Here is a 22,601-nt window from a genome sequence, read left to right on the forward strand (position 1 = left end):
CTAACATACTTGCAAAAGGGTTTTCTAATGATCAATTAGCCTTTTAAAAGGATACACTTGGATTAGCTAACACAACGTGCCATTGGCACACAGGAGTGATGGTTGCTGATAATGGGCCTCTGTACGCCTATGTAGATATTTCCAGCTACAACAGTCATTTACAACATTAACAATGTCTACACTGTATTTCTGATCAATTTGATGTTATTTTAATGGACAGAAAATTTGCTTTTCTTTCAAAAAACAAGGACATTTCTAAGTGACCCCAAACTTTTGAACGGTAGTGTATATTGATTGATTAATTAAAACATGAATTTATCTTATGCTACACAAAGATGAATAACATGAATTTTTCTAAACAAATCCATTCTGTTACTGAAATGGTTGTTCCAGATTAGATGGTTTTGGTGACGTGTCAAACTCATTCCACGGAGGGCCGAGTGTCTGCGAGTTTTAGCTCCACCCTAGGTACTTGATTGATGAATTAAGGTCACTAATTAGTAAGGAACTCACCTGGTTGTCTAGCTCTTAATTGAAAGGAAAAACCAAAAACCTGCAGACACTGGGCCCTCCGTGGAATGAGTTTGACACCCCTGATTTAGGTAGTCTCAGCGATTACAGCCTTGAGTCTTCTTGGGTATGACGCTACAAGCTTGGCACACCTGTATTTGGGAAGTTTCTCCCATTCTTCTCTGCAGATCCTCACAAGCTCTGTCAGGTTGGATCGGGAGAGTTGCTGCACAGCTATTTTCAGGTCTCTCCAGAGATGTTCGATCGGGTTCAAGTCCGGGCTATGGCTGGGCCTCTCAAGGACATTCAAAGACTTGACCCGAAGCCACTTCTGCGTTGTCTCGGCTGTGTGCATAGAGTCGTTGTCCTGTTGGAAGGTGAACCTTCGCCCCAGTCTGAGGTCCTGATCGCTCTGTAGCAGGTTTTCATCAAAGATCTCTCTGTACTTTGCTCCGTTCATCTTTCCCTTGAACCTGACTAGTCTCCCAGTCCCTGACGCTGAAAAACATCCCCACAGCATGATGCTGCCACCACTATGCTTCACCATAGGGATGGTGCCAGGCTTCCTACAGACGTGACGCTTGGCATTCAGGCGAAATAGTTCAATCTTGGTTTCATCAGACCAGATAATCTTGTCTCTCATGGTCTGAGAGTCCTTTAGGTGCCTTTTGGTAAACTCCAAGAGGGCTGTAATGTGCCTTTTACTGAAGAGTGGCTTCTGTCCGGCCACTCTATAATAAAGGCCTGATTGGAGAAGTGCTGCAGAGATGGTTGTCCTTCTGGAAGGTTCTCACATCTCCACCGAGGGACTCTGGAGCTCTGTCAGAGTGACCATCGGGTTCTTGGTCACCCCCCTGACCAAGGCCCTTCTTCCCCGTTTACTCAGTTTGGCCGGGCGGTCAGCTCTAGGAAGAGTCTTGGTGGTTCCAAACTTTTTCCATTTAAGAATAATGGAGGCCCCTGTGTTCTTGGGGACCTTCAATGCTGCAGAAATGTTTTGATACCCTTCCCCAGATCTGTGCCTCGACACAATCCTGTCTCGGAGCTCTACGGGCAGTTCTTTCTTTCATGGCTTGTTTTTTGCTCTGACATGCACTGTCAACTGTGGGACCTTATATAGACAAGTGTGTGCCATTCCAAATCATGTTCAATCAATTAAATTTACCACAGGTGGACTCCAATCAAGTTGTAGAAACATCTCAAGGACGATCAATGGAAACAGGATGCATCTGAGCTCAATTTCGAGTCTCATAACAAAGGGTCTGAATAATTTCATAAATAAGGTATTTCTGTTTCTCATTTTTATACATTGTCATTAGTGGATATTGTGTGTAGATTTATGAGCAAAAAAATTGTGAAATCAATTACAGAATAAGGATGTAATATAACAAAATGTGGCAAAAGTCAAGGGGTCTGAATACTTTCCGAACGTACAGTTGAAGTCGGAAGTTTACATACACCTTAGCCAAATACATTTAAACTCAGTTTTTCACAATTCCTGACATTTAATCCTAGTAAAGGTTCCCTGTCTTAGGTCAGTTAGGATCAGCACTTTAGTTTAAGAATGTGAAATGTCAGAATAATAGTAGAGAGAATGATTTATTTCAGCTTTTATTTCTTTCATCACATTACCAGTGAATCAGAAGTTTACATACACTCAATTACTATTTTGGTAGTATTGCCTTTCAATTGTTTAACTTGGGTCAAACGCTTCGGGTAGCCTTCCACAAGCTTCCCACAATAAGTTGGGTGAATTTTGGCCCATTCCTCCTGACAGAGCTGGTGTAACTGAGTCAGGTTTGTAGGCCTCCCTGCTCGCACACGCTTTTTCAGTTCTGCCCACACATTTTCTATGGGATTGAGGTCAGGGCTTTGTGATGGCCACTCCAATACCTTGACTTTGTTGTCCTTAAGCCATTTTGTCACAACTTTGGAAGTATGCTTGGGGTCATTGTCCATTTGGAAGACCCATTTGCGACCAAGCTTTAAATTCCTGACTGATGTCTTGAGATGTTGCTTCAATAAATCCACATAATTTTCCTACCACATGATGCCATCTATTTTGTGACGAGCACCAATCCCTCCTGGAGCAAAGCACCCCCACAACATGATGCTGCCACCCCTGTGCTTCACAGTTTGGATGGTGTTCTTCGGCTTGCAAGCCTCCCCCTTTTTTCACCAAACATAACGATGGTCATTATGGCCAAACAGTTCTATTTTTGTTTCATCAGACCATAGGACATTTCTCCAAAAAGTATGATCTTTGTCCCCATGTGCAGTTGCAATCCGTAGTCTGTCTTTTTTATGGCGGTTTTGGAGAGGTGGCTTCTTCCTTGCTGAGCGGCTTTTCAGATTATGTCGATATAGGACTCGTTTAACTGTGGATATAGATACTTTTGTACCTGTTTCCTCCAGAATCTTCACAAGGTCCTTTGCTGTTGTTCTGGGATTGATTTGCACTTTTCACACCAAAGTACGTTCATCTCTAGGAGACAGAACACGTCTCCTTCCTGAGCGGTATGACGGCTGCGTGGTCCCATGGTGTTTATACTTGCGTACTATTGTTTGTACAGATGAACGTGGTACCTTCAGGCGTTTGGAAATTGCTCCCAAGGATGAACCAGACTTGTGTAGGTCTACAATCTTTTTTCTGAGGTCTTGGCTGATTTCTTTTGATTTTCCCATGATGTCAAGCAAAGAGGCACTGAGTTTGAAGGTAGGCCTTGAAATACATCCACAGGTACACCCCCAATTGACTCAAATTATGTCAATTAGCCTATCAGAAGCTTCTGAAGCCATCACATCATTTTCTGGAATTTTCCAAGCTGTTTAAAGGCACAGTCAACTTAGTGTATGTAAACTTCTGACCCACTGTAATAGTGATACAGTGAATTAGAAGTGAAATAATCTGTCAGTAAACAATTGTTGAAAAAATTACTTGTGTCATGCACAAAGTAGATGTCCTAACCGACTTGCCAAAACTATAGTTAGTTAACAAGACATTTGTGGAGTGGTTGAAAAACGAGTTTTAATGACTCAAACCTAAGTGTATTTAAACTTCCGACTTCAACTATATACACACTCTAATCGCCTAGTCTCAGTCCCAGTCTCCCAGAAGAAAAGAGTGCTCTGGGTGACTCCCCCGGCCCCTGGCCTACCTGCAGCAGCATCCGACCCCCCCCCAGCTGTACCAGACCAAGACAGCTAGCACACCCTGTCAAACATACACTCCAACAAGGAAACGCTGAACTCCTCAGAACCTTTTGAAACATTTTTGCTCAACACCGTTTCCCCAGGAGTATCCTTAATTCAGAAATGAAAATAATTCAAAGTGTGTCTACTGTACTGTCTTTTCCATACACAGGTCGTATGCTGGGTGTTTCAGAGAGAGTAACAGAGACTCAGCAGAGTGTCTTCCAACTAACACAAACATTGCTGTGAAATACCTATCAGAAATGCAGAATGTCTTGTTTATTGGACTTACAGACTTGGAGGAGTCCTTGTCAACCTTGGCCTCTGTCTCCCATAGGTGATGGCCATCTACAGAAGGGAGAGTAGAACAGAGAGGGTAAGCATGTGGGGAAATGATATGTGACAAATGTACCAGTATTCAGATTTGCAAAAATTTGTAACTACCGAAACTAGCTAGACTAATTCATGTAAATGTTGACATCATAAGCCATGATGTTGTGAATGATTTCATTATTAGCTCTGTCTGACATCAGTGGTCTATTAAAAAGCTCCAACAGAACCAAGGCTATCACCAACATCAGTTGAGTCTGCCGATGAACTCATATCCTCAGTCTCATTCTTGGCTAAACCACTCGGGCCAAGGGGGGCGTTCTGATGCACCTCTGAGACCCGAGTCATAGTCCATACCAAAGGGATCTCTGACGTCTTTGGTCGATGAGAGAAACCCTGAATTCATTCCTTTGTGGAATCCCAAACTGCATGACCAATTGTGACTTGTGGGCTTGTTAATGAGGTTATAAAATGGGGATTCCGATAACCAATGGGCTGTGAATGACTGGAAAGTGAAGCCTTGGCATTAAGTTTCTCTCCCCAACCCACCGTTTTAAATAGCTCATATTCAAATATCGGTGCTTTAGTCATGGTCATTAAAGTATTATTAAATGTTTTACTTGTTTTATATTCTGTTAATGAAACTTCTTTTAACACTCAACTTGTCGTAAACAAATAGTCTTTCCCATCAGGCAATAAAATAGTGCATCACAGCTGTTGGAAACACGGGTCCTAAAAAAGGTCCTATTTTGCTATTCTTCTATGAGACATCAACATAAAGTCATTTTCACACAGTTTATAAGAAACAGTGTAACCACTGCACTATTTTCTCTTACGCCAATGACTCGTTAACAAAGCCTGAAATAGAAATGAAATCACATAAAAAATGTCCTTAAACTTTCTAAGAAGTGCCTTTGTAACAATTCTGGTCATGTACTATATTTTAAAAAATAAAGAAAACTGGATGGAATATGGGGAAAAATGCACCAAATTCTTTTCTAATCTTCAACATAGAATTGCTACCAAAAATAATTTACTGAAACTTGTTACAAATGACGGAGCGGAGTCACCCATGATTCACCAAATTATATTTTGAAAGAGGAAGCAAAGCACTTTAAGCATATGTTTTCGTTTCAGTCTCTTCAGTCTAACCGAAGCTAATTGAATGGATTTTTTCCTATTAATAATGTAAAATTAACAGCCGTACAGAAAGACTCGTGTGAAGGTGAAATTACAGAGGAGAAACTTCTTGATGCAATTAAAGCCTTTAAGTCCAGGAAAATTCCAGGGCTGGATGGCATACCAGTGGAGGTATACCAAACTTGTTTTGATATACTCAGAGGACCATTATTAGCATGTTTTAACCACTCCTATGTAAATGGTAGATTATCCGACACTCAGTAAGAAGGTCTGATTTCATTATTACTGAAACAGGATACAAGTGGGAAATGTAAAGATCTAGTCCATAAAATTTTTTGGAGGCCCCTTACACTTCAGTGTTGTGATACAAAAATACTTGTTTTTTACATGGATAATACATTGGAGATAATATAAGGCAAGTACTGGAAACAATAGAATACTATGAAAAATCTGGGAAACAAGGCCTGCTATTCATAGCTGACTTTGAAAAGGCTTTTGATAAAATACGACTGGAGTTTATATATAAATGCCTGGAACATTTCCATTTTGGAGAATCTCTTATAAAATGGGTTAAAATCATGTATACTTAACCCTAGGTGTAAAATAGTAAAGAATGGCTACTTCTCAGAAAGTTTTAAATGGTCAAGAGGCGTAAAACAAGGTTGTCCACTATCGGCATATCTATTTATTATGGCCATCGAAATGTTAGCTATTAAAATCAGATCCAACAATAATATCAAGGGATTAGAAATCTAGGGCTTTCAAACAAAGGTTTCATTGTACGCTGATGATTCATGTTTCTTTAAATCCACAACTTGGATCCCTCCACAGCCTCATAGAGTATCTAGATCATTTTTCTAACCTCTCTGGATTACAAGCAAATTATGATAAGTGTACTATATAATGTATTGGATCACCCACACGTAGCACTCGCTCCAGCAGGTATATTTCACTGGTCACCCCCAAAGCCAACTCCTCCTTTGGCCGCCTTTCCTTCCAGTTCTCTTCTGCCAATGACTGGAACGAATTGCAAAAATCACTGAAGCTGGAGACACATAACCCCCTCACTAACTTTAAGCATCAGCTGTCAGAGCAGCTTACAGATCATTGCACCTGTATATAGCCCATTCTGTAAATAGCCCACCCAATCTACCTCATCCCCATATTGTTATTTATTTATTTTGCTCCATTGCACCCCAGTATCTCTACTTGCACATTTATCTTCTGCACATCTATCACTCCAGTATTTAATTGCTAAATTGTAATTATTTTGCCACTATGGCCTATTTATTGTTTTACCTCCCTAATCTTACTTCATTTGCACACACTGTATATAGACATTTTCTATTGTGTTATTGACTGTACGTTTGTTTATTCCATATGTAACTCTGTGTTGTTTGTGTCGCACTGCTTTGCTTTATCTTGGCCAGGTCGCAGTTGTAAATGAGAACTTGTTCTCAACTGGCCTACCTGGTTAAATAAAGGTGAAATAAAAAAATCACAAAAAATACAACTTTTACATTACCGTGTAGTGTACCAATAAAATGGTCAAATGGTGATGTGGATATACTCGGTATAAATATCCAGAAAGAAAGAAATGATCTCACTCCAATACATTTTTATAGAAAGTTAGCAAAAATAGATAAGATCTTGATACCATAGAAAGGAAAACACCTGCCTATTTGTGGAAAAATCTCCCTGATTGTCACGAACGTCGTAGTGAGGAGACCAAAGCGCGTGAAGACATATTTTTAATACAAGACGACTAAACACGAAGAACACTAAACAAACTAACAAAACGAACGTGACTGCTATAAACAAAGAGTGCATACATGCAGCTTCACATAGACAATAACCCACAAACCAAACTGGAAAATGGCAACCTAAATAGCATCCCCAATCAGAGACAACGATAAACAGCTGCCTCTGATTGGTAACCAATCTAGGCCACCATAGACCTACATAATGCCTAGACTACACACACACACCTAGACATACCAAAACCCTAGACAAGACAAAAACACACATACCACACTCGTCACACCCTGACCTAACCAAAATAATAAAGAAAACAAAGAATACTAAGGTCAGGGCGTGACACTGATAAACTCTTTAGTCATATCCCAGTTTACCTATTTGCTTATGGTCTTGCCTACACCTAGCAAACCGTTTTTTTTATGATATGAGAAAAAAATATTACATTTTATTTGGAACAGCTAGCCAAACAAAATTAAACGGACCTATTTATATAATGAATATGAATTTGGAGGGCAGAAATTGTTAAATATTACATCATTAGACCTCTTACTAAAGGCTTCAGTCATACAAAAGTTATACTTACATCCAAACTGGTTCTCTAGCAAATTAGTAAAAATGTCTCACCCAATGTTCAAGTTTTCCCTTTATTCAGATTACAACCTCTCACTTTCAGTTATTTGAAAAGGAAATAATCTCCCAAATAGCGCTATTTTAAAACAAGCAATAAAAAGTTGGTTGCAATTTCAATTTAATCCACCAGAAATAACAACAAATAGTGGTTAAACTCAAATATATGAATTGATAAAAAAAACTATCTTTTGCATTTTTTTTAAAGGTATAATCTTCACAAATTATATCATAAACAGGACTTGTGGAGTTATGGTCACACATGCAGCTAACAAAAACATATGGAAATGTCTGCTCTACCCAAAATTACAACCAACTACAGTGGTTCCTCCTTTAAAGGTCGCGTCATACTGCGGCACACCTTGCGGTGTGCCGCAATGACTAATGCAAGCAGCATTCTGTGGCACGTCATTTAATTGTCAGCCATTTTTTCTGTCAATGCAAGTTAGTGCTAGTTTGACCACCAGAGGGAATATTTGAAAAGCATTTGATAGCCTTCCATATTGTTATTACCAGAGACGGGGAGGGCAAGCGGAAAACTGGGGGTCAATTCCCCGATGGGGAGGAATGAGTAGGCTGTCCTTGTAAATAATAATTTGTTCTTAACTGATTCCATGTGTGTTATTTCATAGTTGTGATGTCTTCACTATTATTCTACAATGTAGAGTAAAATAAAGAAAAATCCTGGAATGAGCAGGTGTGTCCAAACTTTTGACTGGTACTTGCTTAATTAATTAGAATAATATTATGCTGTTTCTATTCCATGAAAAACTAAAAACCCTCTGGGTTTCTGTTAGGATGGAACAGAAAATATGGCGCTGTACAACGTGATGGTCGGCAGTACAGTACTGGGCTATTTAGCTGAAGAATCCCTGTGTCGTGCGGACGGGAGACCGGGATTCAATCCCCCGATGGGGAGGAAGTAGTAGGCTGTCCTTGTAAATAAGAATTTGTTCTTAACTGGCTTGCCTAGTTAAATAAAGGTTACACTAAGAGCATAACATTTCTACACCCTAATTGTATAATTGTAGTCTAACCAATACCCAAATGGAGATTCAGTGAAAATAAAAATCTCATTGATTTATCAAGATCAGTCCCCATGCTTGTCTCAGAAACCAAAAGCCCCTTTATGGGTCTCCCGGTGGCGGCCAGCACGGGTATCGAACCTACATCTGTAGCAAGGCATTTTGCACTGTGGGAGCCCCATCCACAAACTATCAAAATATAGAGAGGTGTTGGTAAAGGTATATTGTCCTGCTAATAGCCCATAACGGGCTATTATAATACTGTACATGGTGTCCAGGTCAGGATAACCAAAACATTTCTTTATTAAAGACTATCAGAAAGAATGTTGGTACTTATTTATTTTGATCCAAAGCCATGAATGAGTGAGTCACTCAGCTTTATGTAGGTGCCATGACTGTGTCATCAACTTGATAATATATAACGATATTTTGGAGGTTATTTCGTTAAAAAAAGTGAGCGATTGTAATCTGAATGAAGGCCAAAATAATATTTGTAAAGGCCAAAACATTTATTTCTGTTTTTAGAGGGAGAGAAACGCTGGGCCAATTGTGCGCCGCCCTATGGGACTCCCAATCACGGTCAGATGTGATACATAATAATAATACTTTTTGTTGTATTATTTGTTTTGTCTTTTCTGGTGGATTAAACTGAAACTGCAACCAATCACGGCCGGTTGTGACACAGCCAACCTAACTAAGAAATACATTTGACGATAGAATTCTCCCCCTTTTCTGCTTCTAGGCAAGTCTATTGTTCAACTACCTGCTAATAACCATAATGGCGCTGTACAACGTGACCGTGTGTGTTTGAAAGAGTATTTTCCAGTTAAGCAACAATTTGTTTACCTTCATTAGACAAAATATTTCTGTAATTCAATTATATTTATTCCCATACTAATTCGCTATGGATCCATAACTAAATAAACATTGGCATTTTGAAAGAGTATTTTTATCATCATTTTATTAACGAAAGCATAAAGATGCCATTATTAGTTACATTGTTTTAGTTTGAACGTGCAGACTGGCACTAAGAACAGCGGGAACGTTTCCCTAGTCAGCGCCATTATTAGTGCAATGCCCCTTAAGGTGTTGCTCTGTGCTACCCAGTGTGGCGGGGTGGGGGTCTACCTCCCTCCCCCTTCGTCCTCCTCCCTTCCCCATGGGCTAGGTCCGTCTTCTGTGCGTCCCATCCCATGCCGTCCCGTCCCATGCTCTGCGTCCCATCCCATGCCCCCGTGCCCTCGTGCCTTGAACCTCTTGAACCGCTTTCAGTGGATACAACTGGAGAACTGCAAGGCAATCCCATTGTGCGCCACTCGGGAGCCTTGACCAATATGACCAATATACTGTAAATATTGATATATATATAATAGATTTTTTTGTGTTTATAATGTGTATATTTATGTTGTATCATACAGTGCACATTTGAAAAAGAGACCTACTGTAGGTCGCAATATGCATTACCTGTTCAAATAAAGGTAAAAAAAAAATGGGGGAAAGACAGTGTTCGTGGTTTGCAGTAACACTTTGTTGTTGTAATGTTGTAAACGCACGTGGTTTTCCCATTAAGGATTACAACTCTACAGATAGAAACCCTCTTGATTATGTCTATATTATGACAGATGTTATTTTGAAGGCTGTCTGGTCTTATAAAGTGAGACAGAGGTAAACACAGACACAGGCAGTGGAGCAGACAGCCCATTGCAGATAGGGCATCCTTGGTTTGGGTCTGCTTAGGCTGTGATGTGGCAGAGACTGAAGCTGGCACTGACTGATAGCTCCCAATGCCTCCCATTATGTCTGGAGACTAGAGGCAGGAGGGGCCCTCTCCACGTCCACCTCCACTCTCTCCCTCTCTCTCCCACTCTGGGAACCACTCCAAAAGGGAAACCTTAGATGGCTACGCAAAAAGTAAACATGTTTTTCTGATCTCCCCTCTCATTTCCTATCTCCCTTTTTTTCAATTTTGTGATACCCAATTAGTAATTAGTCTTGTACCATCGCTGTAACTCCCTTACGGACTCGGGCAATGTGAAGGTCGAGAGTCATGCATCCTCCAAAACACAACCCTGCCAAGCCACATTGCTTCTGACACACTGCTCGCTTAGCCCGGAAGCCAGCCGCACCAATGTGTCGGAGGAAACACCGTCCAACTGGCAACCGAAGTCAGCTTACAGGCGACTGGGAGTCAGCTTGCAGGCGCCCGGCCCGCCACAGGAGTCGCTAGAGCGCGGTGGGACAAGGAAATCCCGGCCGGCCAAACCCACCCCTAACCCGGACGACACTGAGCCAATTGTGCGCCACCTCATGGGTCTCCCGGACCGCTGCACCACTCGGGATGCCCTCGTCTCCCCTTTTCTTATCTCTCTCTCTCTACTGTATAATACTTTTTTTAATGCAGAAGCAAAACCTTTAATTGAGCAATTTGTTGTTTCCCCTCTACCTGAAAAAGTGTCTATAGGCATGTCATGCGTGGGATACCTTTTACCTTTACTTTGATGGTGAGAGGTGTTGTGCAGAGTGTACTGGGGAACTGATACCCACAGAATGTTCCATTGGGCCTGAGCAACATCTGCACAATGCCTCTCACCATCAAAACCCTTGGGAACAGTGCCAACCAGACCACTCCCTCACCTCAACAAACCCTGGCCTACAGGAGTAATGACCTTTCACAAGGCAGACATAACACAGGTTAGCCAATAGACACAACACTGGTGGTGTACTGCACTCTTATGGCAGCCAGCGTGGATTTGAATGAAGTAGTATACAATACAGCTATTTGTCATGCAGAGTTTATAAAGGGAATCAAACAGCTCCTTGTGCTCTTTAATTGGAGTGGGGTGGAGTAAACCCTAGTGCCCGAAGCCAAACAGCAGGGTGGCGTATACCCAAAACCCTCATAACGTACAGTAAATATAAACACATGCGCTACCCAGGCCCATGTGGCATGGTGAAAGAGAACCCTTGTCCTGGTTCTGATGACTGTAACTTCTTCCTTCCAGTGCTACCCCCAGAACACGTGGATTGTGGGTATTGCATGCAAGCATGCTGTCGCAGGGAAGGGCGTTAATTGAGGCAAGCCAGCTCTTCAAACTGCTTCAATCAATTGCAGCTGGAGGGGATACTGTATTTGCTGTAGTGAGGTTCACTACTCAATACAGCACACTGTCTGTCTTCTACATTACAATATAATCACTTTACACTCTATGCCACCATCAATTCATAAAAAAATATGCCTCTTGTTTTCCTCAAATATGAACTGTACGCTGTAATTTCTAAAAACATAAACTCCCTGTTTATGTGCATATAATTGATTTGTTTATGAAAACAGATATTGTTCTCTGAAATGTCGAGGCCGGCCAAACCGCTGAACGGTTTCAAAGTGGAAGGCATTGTTCTGAGAATGCAATTAATTAAATCCAGAAGCACTGACCAGATAAGTAACACAGAGCACCCCTCCCACTGAGTGTAGGCTAATCATTACTCTGAGGAAGACGGATGGTTATGCCACGTTTACTCCCGCTCCCCCTCTCCGGCGCTCGACGTCGCCAGTTGTCTCATCATTACGCACATCTGCCACCATCATTACGTGCACCTGCGCCTCATGACACTCACCTAGACTCCATCACCTTCCTGATTACCTAGCCTATATCTGTCACTCCCCTGGTTTCTTTCCTCAGGTGTTATTGACTCGGTTTCTGTTTCATGTCTGTACGTTTTTCGTGTTTCTTGTTTTGCACTATGTTCTATTTATTATTACATTTTCACTCCCTGTACTTGCTCCCCGACTCCCGATTATTAGCGTACACGTTACAGAATAACGCCCCACCAAGGGGAAGCAACCGGGATATATTTTTTTACTGGTGATGCTGGTCCAAGTGCCGCTGAAGAAGCAACCAGGGATGCCTCAGCTGGCTCGACAGGTTCTCAAGCCTCGGTTGGCTCGTCAGGCTCCCCATGCCTCAGCCGGCTCGTCAGGCTCGTCAGGTTTCCTCGCTTCAGCTGGCTCTACAGGTTCTCGTGCCTCAGCAGAAGCGACCGGCCCGCTCCTGGTCCTCGGGACCATCCCTCTGGTCGGCGTCGTCTGGCGGCTAGAGCCACGTGTCAGGGAGGGGGTACTGTCACGTTTACTCCCGCTCCCCCTCCCCAGAGCTCGACGTCTCCAGTTGTCTCATCATTACGCACACCTGCCACCATCGTTTCGGACACCTGCACCTTACGGACACCTGCACCTCATGACACTCACCTGGACTCCACCCCCTTCCTGATTACCTCTCCTATATCTGTCACTCCCCTCGTTATTGACTCTGTTTCATGTCTGTGTGTTTCTTGTTTTGTACTATGTTCTATTTATTATTACATTTGCACCCCCTGTACTTGCTTTCCGACTCCTGGTTATTAGCGTACACGTTACAGGTTAGCTATAATTTCCTCAGATAATTCCAGACACCATTTGGTAAGGTTCTTACAGTTTGATAATCCTCACAGAATTCTATTTGGAGGTCCTTGATCATACTGTAGACATAGACGGCACCTCTGGCCAAGAACAACCATGCCTGTATGGGTCTGTTGCTGTTCCAGGGCAGGTCTGTAAAGTACCTGGTTAGACTGACTGTCCTCATTGGCTCTGACTCACAGGGAGACGGTGAATTTTGTGTCACGTGTCACAAAGTAGTCAGTCGATTCAGGCAGGGGGAAACTGGTGAAACTGAAGGACAGTGGGTCTCTGACTGACACAGTGAGTGTTTCTCCATGGTTGCTCCAGCCTGCCTGCAGTGGACCAGGCAGCCATCCAGTCAGCCAGGCCCAGATGAGAAAGCACTCTTTTTATGAGCGACTTTCTCACCATGTCTGACTTTTCTGCTAAGAGGATTCCCTCACAGCTCTCAGCCATAACTCGCGGTTGCTAGGAAATGCTGTGCAGACATAGACACACGCCATGTAAATACTCTGTGGTGTGAACACAAGCACGCAACTTGACACACAACTCCACATGCTTTAAAAAAAAAAATATATATATGATTTTGAAAAAGGTTATATTATTCTGCATTATTTATGGTCCTCGATAAAATGTCAGAAGCGCAAATGAGTCGGGTGACTATCCTTAATCTATCAATCTTGGCCTGGAGATGCAAATCAAATCAAAACAAAATCCATCTCTATTTTTAGACATTTACATAATGTTGTGTTTTGAGTCAACAAACTTCAGCCGCCAAAATCAATTTCAAAACAAATTCAGGGGCAAAACCTTGAGAAAGTGACTAAACGATGAATAATTTCCCCAAGCGGTACTGAGGCTAATCAAAGAGCCCATCTCTGGGCAGGCTGAGGTTGGAAAGAAGCAATGTCAGATTGAGGCCGTTTCAGATTATAGCCTGACTTCTGGGAGCTCTGAGGGCTGTAGTGTCATTTCCTATAAGGCTCTCCATGCTCTACGCCAGTGCTATTCCAACTTTTTCAGTGGGGACCCCCATTTCTTGGGACCCCACCCCAAATCTAATGACACAATGTTAAAATCTGTAAATTGACATTTTTACATCAACAAATAACCTTCAACTAACTAATCTCTTATTAAAATGAAAAGAAACCAATAAATACATTTACTCAATAAAAGTGTATTTTTCAAATGATCTTTCTTGAAGATGTTTGTATATTGTACCATACAATAAACATCGCCACCCCGACTTTGAATACTACTGATCTACACTGTAACCACGGGTCAAAGATGTTATCTTTGGTCCCTCTTACTGTGCTGAGACAGAGTGGGCAGGAGCTCCGAGGCAGGATTGTGTCTGCATAATGAGCTGCTGTTTTTATTATGGGGCTGGAGTGGTTCTGAGAAGCAGGTAAATGTCAGTGGGCCTATCTACAGGGACATTATTCCTTAATAAAACTCTAATGTTTGCAAAGGAAAAATTCATCTGGCAAATAATTTTCCTGACAATTAGTCTCAACAATATAAAAAAAGAGTTTCAGTCAATATTGGCTAGTTATTCTCTACAGTAGGAGCCTCAAAATTCTGGGTGTTGTTTATTGGAATATTCATATGATATTGGTAAAATGGGTAAACCCTCTGTGGCAGGATTTATGAGAAGGATCGTTAAACAGTTTTTAGACCTATGCCTTGGCATGGACAAAACAATAATAAAAACATTACAATTAAAACAATAAAAAAGAACAAGCACTACAATTTAATTGATTTGTATTGTATGAAGACAGGCAGCGGTAGAAAAAGTACCCAATTGTCATACTTGAGTAAAAGTATTGATACCTTAATAGAAAGAAACTCAAGTAAAAGTGAATGTCAGCCAGTAAAATACTACTTGAGTATAAGTCTAAAAGTATTTGGTTTTAAAGTATCAAAAGTAAATGTAATTGCTCAAATATACTTAAGTATGAAAATGTGAAAGTAAAAGTATAAATCATTTAAAATTCCTTATATTAAGCAAAGCAAACCCCACCATTTTCTTGTTTTGAAAATGTATGGATAGCCAGAGGCACACAACCCAAACATCTAAGCAAATCAAATGTAATTTGTCACATGCGCTGAATACAACCTTACAGTGAAATGCTTACTTACAAGCCCATAACCAACAATGCAGTTTTAAGAAAAATAAGTGTTAAGTAAAAAATAGATAAGTAAAAAACAACAGATAATTAAAGAGCAGCAGTAAAATAACAGTAGCGAGGCTATATACAGGGGGCTACCGGTACAGAGTCAATGTGTGGGGGCACAGGTTAGTCGAGGTAATTTCAGTAATATGTACATGTAGGTAGAGTTAAAGTGACTATGCATAGATAATAAACAGCGAGTAGCAAAAGCGTAAAAGAGGTGGGGTGGGGGGGAATCAATGCAAATAGTCTGGGTAGGCATTTGATTAGCTGTTCAGGAGTCTTATGTCTTGGGGGTAGAAACTGTTAAGAAGCCTTTTGGACCTAGACTTGACGCTCCGGTACCGCTTGCCGTGCGGTAGCAGAGAGAACAGTCTGTGACTAGGGTGGCTGGAGTCTTTGACAATTTTAAGGGCCTTCCTCTGACATCGCCTGATATAGAGGAACTGGATGGCAGGAAGCTTGGCCCCTTCCAGTGATGTACTGGGCCGTACGCTCTACCCTCTGTAGTGCCTTGCGGTCGGAGGCCGAGCAGTTGCTCTACCAGGCAGTGATGCAACCAGTCAGGATGTTCTCGATGGTGCAGCTGTATAACTTTTTGAGGATCTGAGGACCCATGCCAAATGTTTTCAGTCCTATCAGGGGGAATAGATTTTGTCGTGCCCTCTTCACGACGGTCTTGGTGTGTTTAGACCATAATAGTTTGTTGGTGATGTGGACACCAAGGAACTTGAAGCTCTCAACCTGCTCCACTACAGCCACGTCAATGAGAATGGGGGTGTGCTCGGTCCTCCTTTTCCTGTAGTCAACAATCATCTCCTTTTACTTGATCACGTTGAGGGAGAGGTTGTTATCCTGGCACCACACGGCCAGGTCTCTGACCTCTTCCCTATAGGCTGTCTCATCGTTGTCGGTGATCAGGCCTACCACTATTGTGTTGTCTGCAAACTTAATGATGGTGTTGGAGTCGTGCCTGGCCATGCAGTCATGAGTGAACAGGGAGTACAGGAGGAGACTGAGCATGCACCCCTGAGGGGCCTCAGTGTTGGCAGATCAGCGTGGCAGATGTGTTGTTACCTACCGTTACCACATGGGTGCGGCCCAGGATCCAGTTGCAGAGGGAGGTCCAGTACCCAGTTGCACACAGCTTGATGGCGAGTTTGGAGGGTACTATGGTGTTAAATGCTGAGCTGTAGTCGATGAACAGTATTCTCACATAGGTATTCCTCTTGTCAAGATGGGATAGGGCAGTGTGCAGTGTGGTTGCGATTGCGTCGTCTGTGGACCTATTGGGGTGTTAAGCAAATTGGAGTGGGTCTAGGGTGTCAGGTAGGGTGGAGGTGATATGGTCCTTGACTCGTCTCTCCAAGCACTTCATGATGACGGAAGTGAGTGCTACGAGGCTCAGTTAACCTTAGCTTTCTTGGGAACAGGAACAGTGGGGGCCCTCTTGAAGCATGTGGGAACAGCAGACTGGGATAAGGATTGATTGAATATGTCCGTAAACACACCAGCCAGCTGGTCTGCGCATGCTCTGAGGACGCGGCTGGGGATGCCATCTGGGCCTGCAGCCTTGCGAGGGTTAACACGTTTAAATGTTTTACTCACGTCGGCTGCAGTGAAGGAGAGTCCGAAGGTTTTGGTAGCGGGCCGTGTCAGTGGCACTGTATTGTCCTCAAAGCGGGCAAAAAGTGGTTTAGTCTGCCTGGGAGCAAGACATCCTGGTCCTCGACGGGGCTGGTTTTCTTTTTGTAATGCATGATTGACTGTAGACCCTGCCACATACCTCTCGTGTCTGAGCCGTTGAATTGCGACTCTACTTTGTCTCTATACTGACGCTTAGCTTGTTTGATTGCCTTGCGGAGGGAATAGCTACACTGTTTGTATTCGGTCATGTTTCCGGTCACCTTGCCCTGATTAAAAGCAGTGGTTTGCGCTTTCAGTTTCGCGCGGATGCTGCCATCAATCCACGGTTTCTGGTTTGGGAACGTTATGCACTTGCTAATAAACTCGCTCACCGAATCAGCGTATTCGTCAATGTTGTTGTTTGACGCATTGCGGAACGTATCCCAGTCCATGTGATCGAAGCAATCTTGAAGCGTGGTATCAGATTGGTCGGACCAGCGTTGAACAGATCTGAGCGCGGGAGCTTCCTGTTTTAGTTTCTGTCTGTAGGCGGGGAGCAACAAAATGGAGTCGTGGTCAGCTTTTCCGAAAGGAGGGCGGGGGAGGGCCTTATATGTGTCGCGGAAGTTAGAATAACAATGATCCAGAGTTTTGACAGCCCTGGTAGCACAATTGATATGCTGATAGAATTTAGGGAGTCTTGTTTTCAGATTAGCCTTGTTAAAATCCCCAACTACAATGAATGCAGCCTCAGGATATGTGGTTTCCAGTTTACATAGAGTCAAATGAAGTTCGTTCAGGGCCATCGATGTGTCTGCTTGGGGGGGGATATATGCGGCTGTGATTATAATCGAGGAGAATTCTCTTGGTAGATAATGCGGTCGACATTTGATTGTGAGGAATTCTAAGTCAGGTAAACAGAAGGACTTGAGTTCCTGTATGTTGTTATGATTACATCACGTCTCGTTAATCATAAGGCATACCCCCCCGCCCCTCTTCTTACCAGAAAGATGCTTGTTTCTGTCGGCACGATGCGTGAAGAAACCAGCTGGCTGTAACGACTCCGATAGCGTTTCTCAAGTGAGCCATGTTTCCGTGAAGCAAAGAACGTTACAGTCTCTTATGTCTCTCTGGAATGCTACCCTTGCTCGGATTTTGCCTACCTTGTTGTCAAGAGACTGGACATTGGCGAGTAGTATGCTCGGGAGTGGTGCGCGATGTGCCCGTCTCCGGAGCCTGACCAGACGACCGCTTCACCTGCCCCTCGGCTGCCCCAACGACCGCATCGTTGTTTTGGTTCGCCGGCTGGGATCCGATCCCTTGTCCTGGGTGGTGGGCAAAACAGAGGATCCGCTTCGGGAAAGTCGTATTCCTGGTCGTAATGATGGTGAGTTGACATTGCTCTTATATCCAATAGTTCCTCCCGACTGTATGTAATAAAACCTAAGATTACCTGGGGTAACAATGTAAGAAATAACACGTAAAAAAACTAAATACTGCATAGTTTCCTAGGAACGCGAAGCGAGGCGGCCATCCCTGTCGGCGCCGGAGACCGGAGATTATCCAATGGATTGTACGTTGGCTAATAGGACTGATCGCAGAGGCAGATTACCCACTCGCCGTTGGATCCTTACAAGGCACCCCAACCTACGTCCCCGATATCTCTATCTATTTCTCATGCAAATCACAGTGATTTGGGCCTTGTCGGGTGTCTGAAGTAAATCCTTTGTGTCCGACTCGTTAAAGAAAAAATCTTTGTCCAGGACGAGGTGAGTAATCACTGTCCTGATATCTAGAAGCTCTTTTCGGTCACAAGAGACAGTGGCAGAAACATTGTGTACAAAATAAGTTACAAATAACACGAAAAAACACACACAATAGCACAATTGGTTAGGAGACTGTAAAACGGCAGCCATCTCCTCCGGCGCCATTATAATCTTTTGGTTGTCATGGAAAATTGATGGAGTAAAAAGTACAATATTTTCTTTAGGAATGTAGTTAAGTAAAAGTAAAATTATAAAAATATAAATAGTAAAGTACAGATACCCCAAAAACGTCTTAAGTAGTACTTTACACCACTGGAGACAGGGCAACAGCAGAACTGAAGATTCACAGGGTATTCCACAGCACACAGTGTTAATGAATTGGGATATTGAGGCTGAAAGGGAGACTCAATGGAGGGAGGGAGGCAGAGGAGAGTGAGAAGGGGTGGAAGGCTGGCTTAAGGGTGTTTCCATGGTAGGATTGCCCAGGAATCCTAATTCTAGTGCCAGATGCAGGGAAACCCTCATCAAATACAAGGGAGCATCAACGCCAGCCCAGAGGCTGCACTAGGCCCTAAAGACAGTCTGCTAAACCTCAACAGATCTGAGGGAGCCACTGATCTTCTTCAAAATGACAAAAAACTATAAACCAAAAAGGGAGTTATGTAGAATTCTAGGCAAGGTAAATATTTTGAATTTCACATACATAAATCAATAGCAATCCCCTAGTTCCTAGCTAGAAGAGATTAGGAGAAATCAAGAGATGTAGAAAGAGATATAGCAAAGCTCTCACACAATCACTTCTTGTTTTGAAAAAAATCTCACACTGCTGTATTGTATAACAGTGGGGCTTGAGACCCCACCCAACCCACCTAGAATTCCTCTCCTCACAGGTGGAACAATGGCAACGGATTCCCCTCTGTTCTGAGTGACTCACCGAGCGATACAATTAGATATGTTCACATTGCACAACCTTGGCCCAAACCATACCTCAAGTTACTTTTCTAAAGCAAATCAAGGACATTGCTGTTAGTAAACCCTAAGCGTCAACATCTCGGAGCAGTCCCTCGCTCTCTCCTTCCTAACTGAGAGGGCTTAGAGAGAGGATAGGAAACAAATACAGAACTGTGAGGGACAGCAAAGCAGCACACACAGCCTATAGTGCATTTGTGATCCATTCCTGTGCTGAACAGGCAATGGAAACTTCTGCAAATGTAAATCTGCTGTGTTAAAAATACAGCGCATTAATGTGCACCACATGTGGCACTCTGGCAGGATGGGGGATATTTTGACGGCGGGGGAAGAGCAGGGAGGAAGGAGGGAGGGAGTAGTCCTGAGGTTTCTCCAACCCAGAGAGAGAGGAAGGGAGTTGGAGCACGCACACACACACACTTGAGTAGACACACACACAAGCGTGCAAGCACACACACGCGCGCACACACACACACACACTTGTGTAGACACATGCACATACATACACATGCACACTAACCCACATACAGCTACATCTGCACTGCGTTAGCTCCTGCTTCATCTCCAGCTCCTACCTTGGGATTTCTCCATGAACACCACCTTGGAGTCGTGCTGGAAGTTGTGTCCGCTGAGGAGCATCCTCTCTCCTCCAGCAGCAGGGCACGTCTCCAAGGTCTGCTTATCCACCAAGGGCAGCTCCTGGGCTGATCTCTGGGCTGTAGGAGGGGGGACAAACACTATCCTCACGAACGAGTCAACACAAACCCATTCCCCATGCAGCCCCGAGCATCCAGACCAAGTCATTTTCACAAGCTTGACAACTCTTAAAAGAATCATCACAACTAGCAATGCCATGAGCCATTAGCTCTCGAGACATAGGGTTCCTCTGACCTGAGGGTGAGGGCATGGATCCATTTCGTATTTGTTATTGTATCGTTTTCTCAAATTATTGTTTTTACAAATAATTTCTTGGCATCATGATCATACTTGGCCATCACCTCCTGGTTAACTTCAACCGCCTTGAAGTGTGTTATATTCCTTAATAAAAGTCTAATGTTGGCAAAGGAAAAAAATAATCTGGCAAAGAACCTTTCTGACAATTATTCTCGACAATAGAAATAAAGAGTCTCAGTTAATAACAGTTTTGTGGCAGTGTATCAGCGACCGACAATGGTCTCTTCTTAAGAGCTGAGATCATGGTTTAACCACATTTTTCATTTACCTCATAGAACTTGTGGTGTGATTCTCAGCCATAAACCCATGAGATTACCCGATCTGCTCAGATTTATATCGAGTTCTTTCAAGGTCAATGGTGCTTATCACCAAAGTCAAAATTATCTGCCACGTTAAACCATTTCCCCCCTGTATAAGACATTGCACAATTGGAAAAATTGTTCACGTGAAAGACTCTTCGTAGCATGGATGTCAGCCCCAAAAAAGGCATCCATACATTTTAAAGCAGGTCTGATAGTGAAGGTGTACTCACAGCACTCTATGGGGTTGGATGCAGCCTGCAGGGACAATGTCCTTCCTGTGGGCTGGTTGATGTGAACCCGGAACACCATCCTCACACGTGTGTTCTTACGCCCGACGTCCGTCTCGCCCTTCCTCAGCTCGATGTCCGAGTTGCGAAGTTTCAGGATGCCGGCGCAGTCAATTCTAGATGAAACAGATAGAGAAGAAACCGAGTTAGACCTCAGAGAGGCTCGTAGCTATCGTCACGTCAGATAGATCCCATCATTATCCCTGTGACACTTACCACATACAGTAAATATCAACACTCGGCTAATTAAGGTATGGTTTAAGAGTTTCTCTCCAGCGCCACAAAGGGATTTCACCGTAGAGTAGATCAATAGATTCATCAGACAACGGGATTTCAGTGGAGGATTATCATCCGTATACTCAATGGACGGTTTACTCAGCGACCACTGCTTTCAGGTTGTTCCAACCCCCTTCAGCAACCCAAACTGCTGTGAATGTTAATAGTTTCATAAATAGCTTTTTAATGGCCCAAAAGAGAACACCCATGGGATGTTGATCCAATGTTGGTCCCTCTATGGCTCTCCCAGCCAGCCAATTGGCTGTAATTATGCTTTTTACACAGTCTCCGAGCATTCATCAGACACTTTATAAATGTCTCATTTCTCACCCCCCTCCCTCCTGTTTATGCCCTGCACTCACTTTTAACATTTCAGACTTTTTGGCGTTAGCTTTTACAAACAAATGTTCGTTTTTCCATGGCAGTACTCCTCGGTGCTACATTCCTTATAATGTAGTTAATGTCAACTTTTACACTAACTGAACACTCCCGAAAGTTTTTTGTCAATCACTGGGGGCTGCTCCGCTGGTGAGGCAATCAGGTGGGGCTGCTCCGCTGGTGAGGCAATCAGGTGTTGAGGCTAAGGACCCCACAGCCAGACGGCTCTCCCTCCGCCCACAGCCAGACGGCTTGGGGTGTGATGAGTGAACAAAGCACAGGCTGAGGCTACTGAGGCGTCTCTAGTCTCTATAAAACGCCTGAAAAGAAGGGTTTCATCCCAAATGGCACCTATTCCCTATATAGTGCACTACTTTTGACCAGAGCCTATGGGGAATAAGGTGCCATTTCGGACACAGACGAAGTCTCAGTCAACTGTGCCAAGGGTTCAACTCAATGCCAATCTCAGGAGGAAAAATGTTTCTCCATTGAACCCCATGCAGCCCATGTTAAGAGTGTTTGGCTTTTGGAGTGTAGTCGGTCATTGGTAACAAAAGCATTGAATTTATCTCTAATCGAGTCAAATTAAGTTGTTGCATTGGTGCCCAAATAATACTGAAAGACTTGTCACGTGTTCAAGTTGATTAAAACTTTACCATAATTGATGACATGCTACTACTGGTAACTTCCCAGATCACGATGAATTAATCCTTGTGATATATTATTTTACTTGCATAAAATATAGGAAGTCACATGGGAATATACTTCAAAATGTATAAACCCCTTGCTTACACAAACATCACATTTCGGGCTCCCGAGTGGCGCAGCGGTCTAAGGCACTGCATCTCA

At 43.1% G+C, this 22,601-nt stretch overlaps 1 protein-coding gene across 1 annotated transcript in view; it reads right to left on the reverse strand.

Annotated features, from left to right (window-relative positions):
- LOC139554486 (nuclear factor of activated T-cells, cytoplasmic 1-like) overlaps positions 1-22,601 on the reverse strand; it is a 70,954-nt gene that overhangs the window by 36,386 nt on the left and 11,967 nt on the right. The window contains exons 5-7 of the mRNA XM_071367301.1: positions 21,042-21,214; positions 20,131-20,271; positions 3,995-4,050 (exon numbers count right to left, since the gene is read on the reverse strand). Of these exons, the coding sequence (XP_071223402.1) occupies positions 3,995-4,050; positions 20,131-20,271; positions 21,042-21,214 (370 nt within the window). The remainder of the gene's footprint in view (positions 1-3,994; positions 4,051-20,130; positions 20,272-21,041; positions 21,215-22,601) is intronic.

The sequence above is a fragment of the Salvelinus alpinus genome, chromosome 26 (assembly GCF_045679555.1).
Source record: "Salvelinus alpinus chromosome 26, SLU_Salpinus.1, whole genome shotgun sequence".
In the NCBI taxonomy this organism is placed as follows: Eukaryota; Metazoa; Chordata; class Actinopteri; order Salmoniformes; family Salmonidae; genus Salvelinus; species Salvelinus alpinus.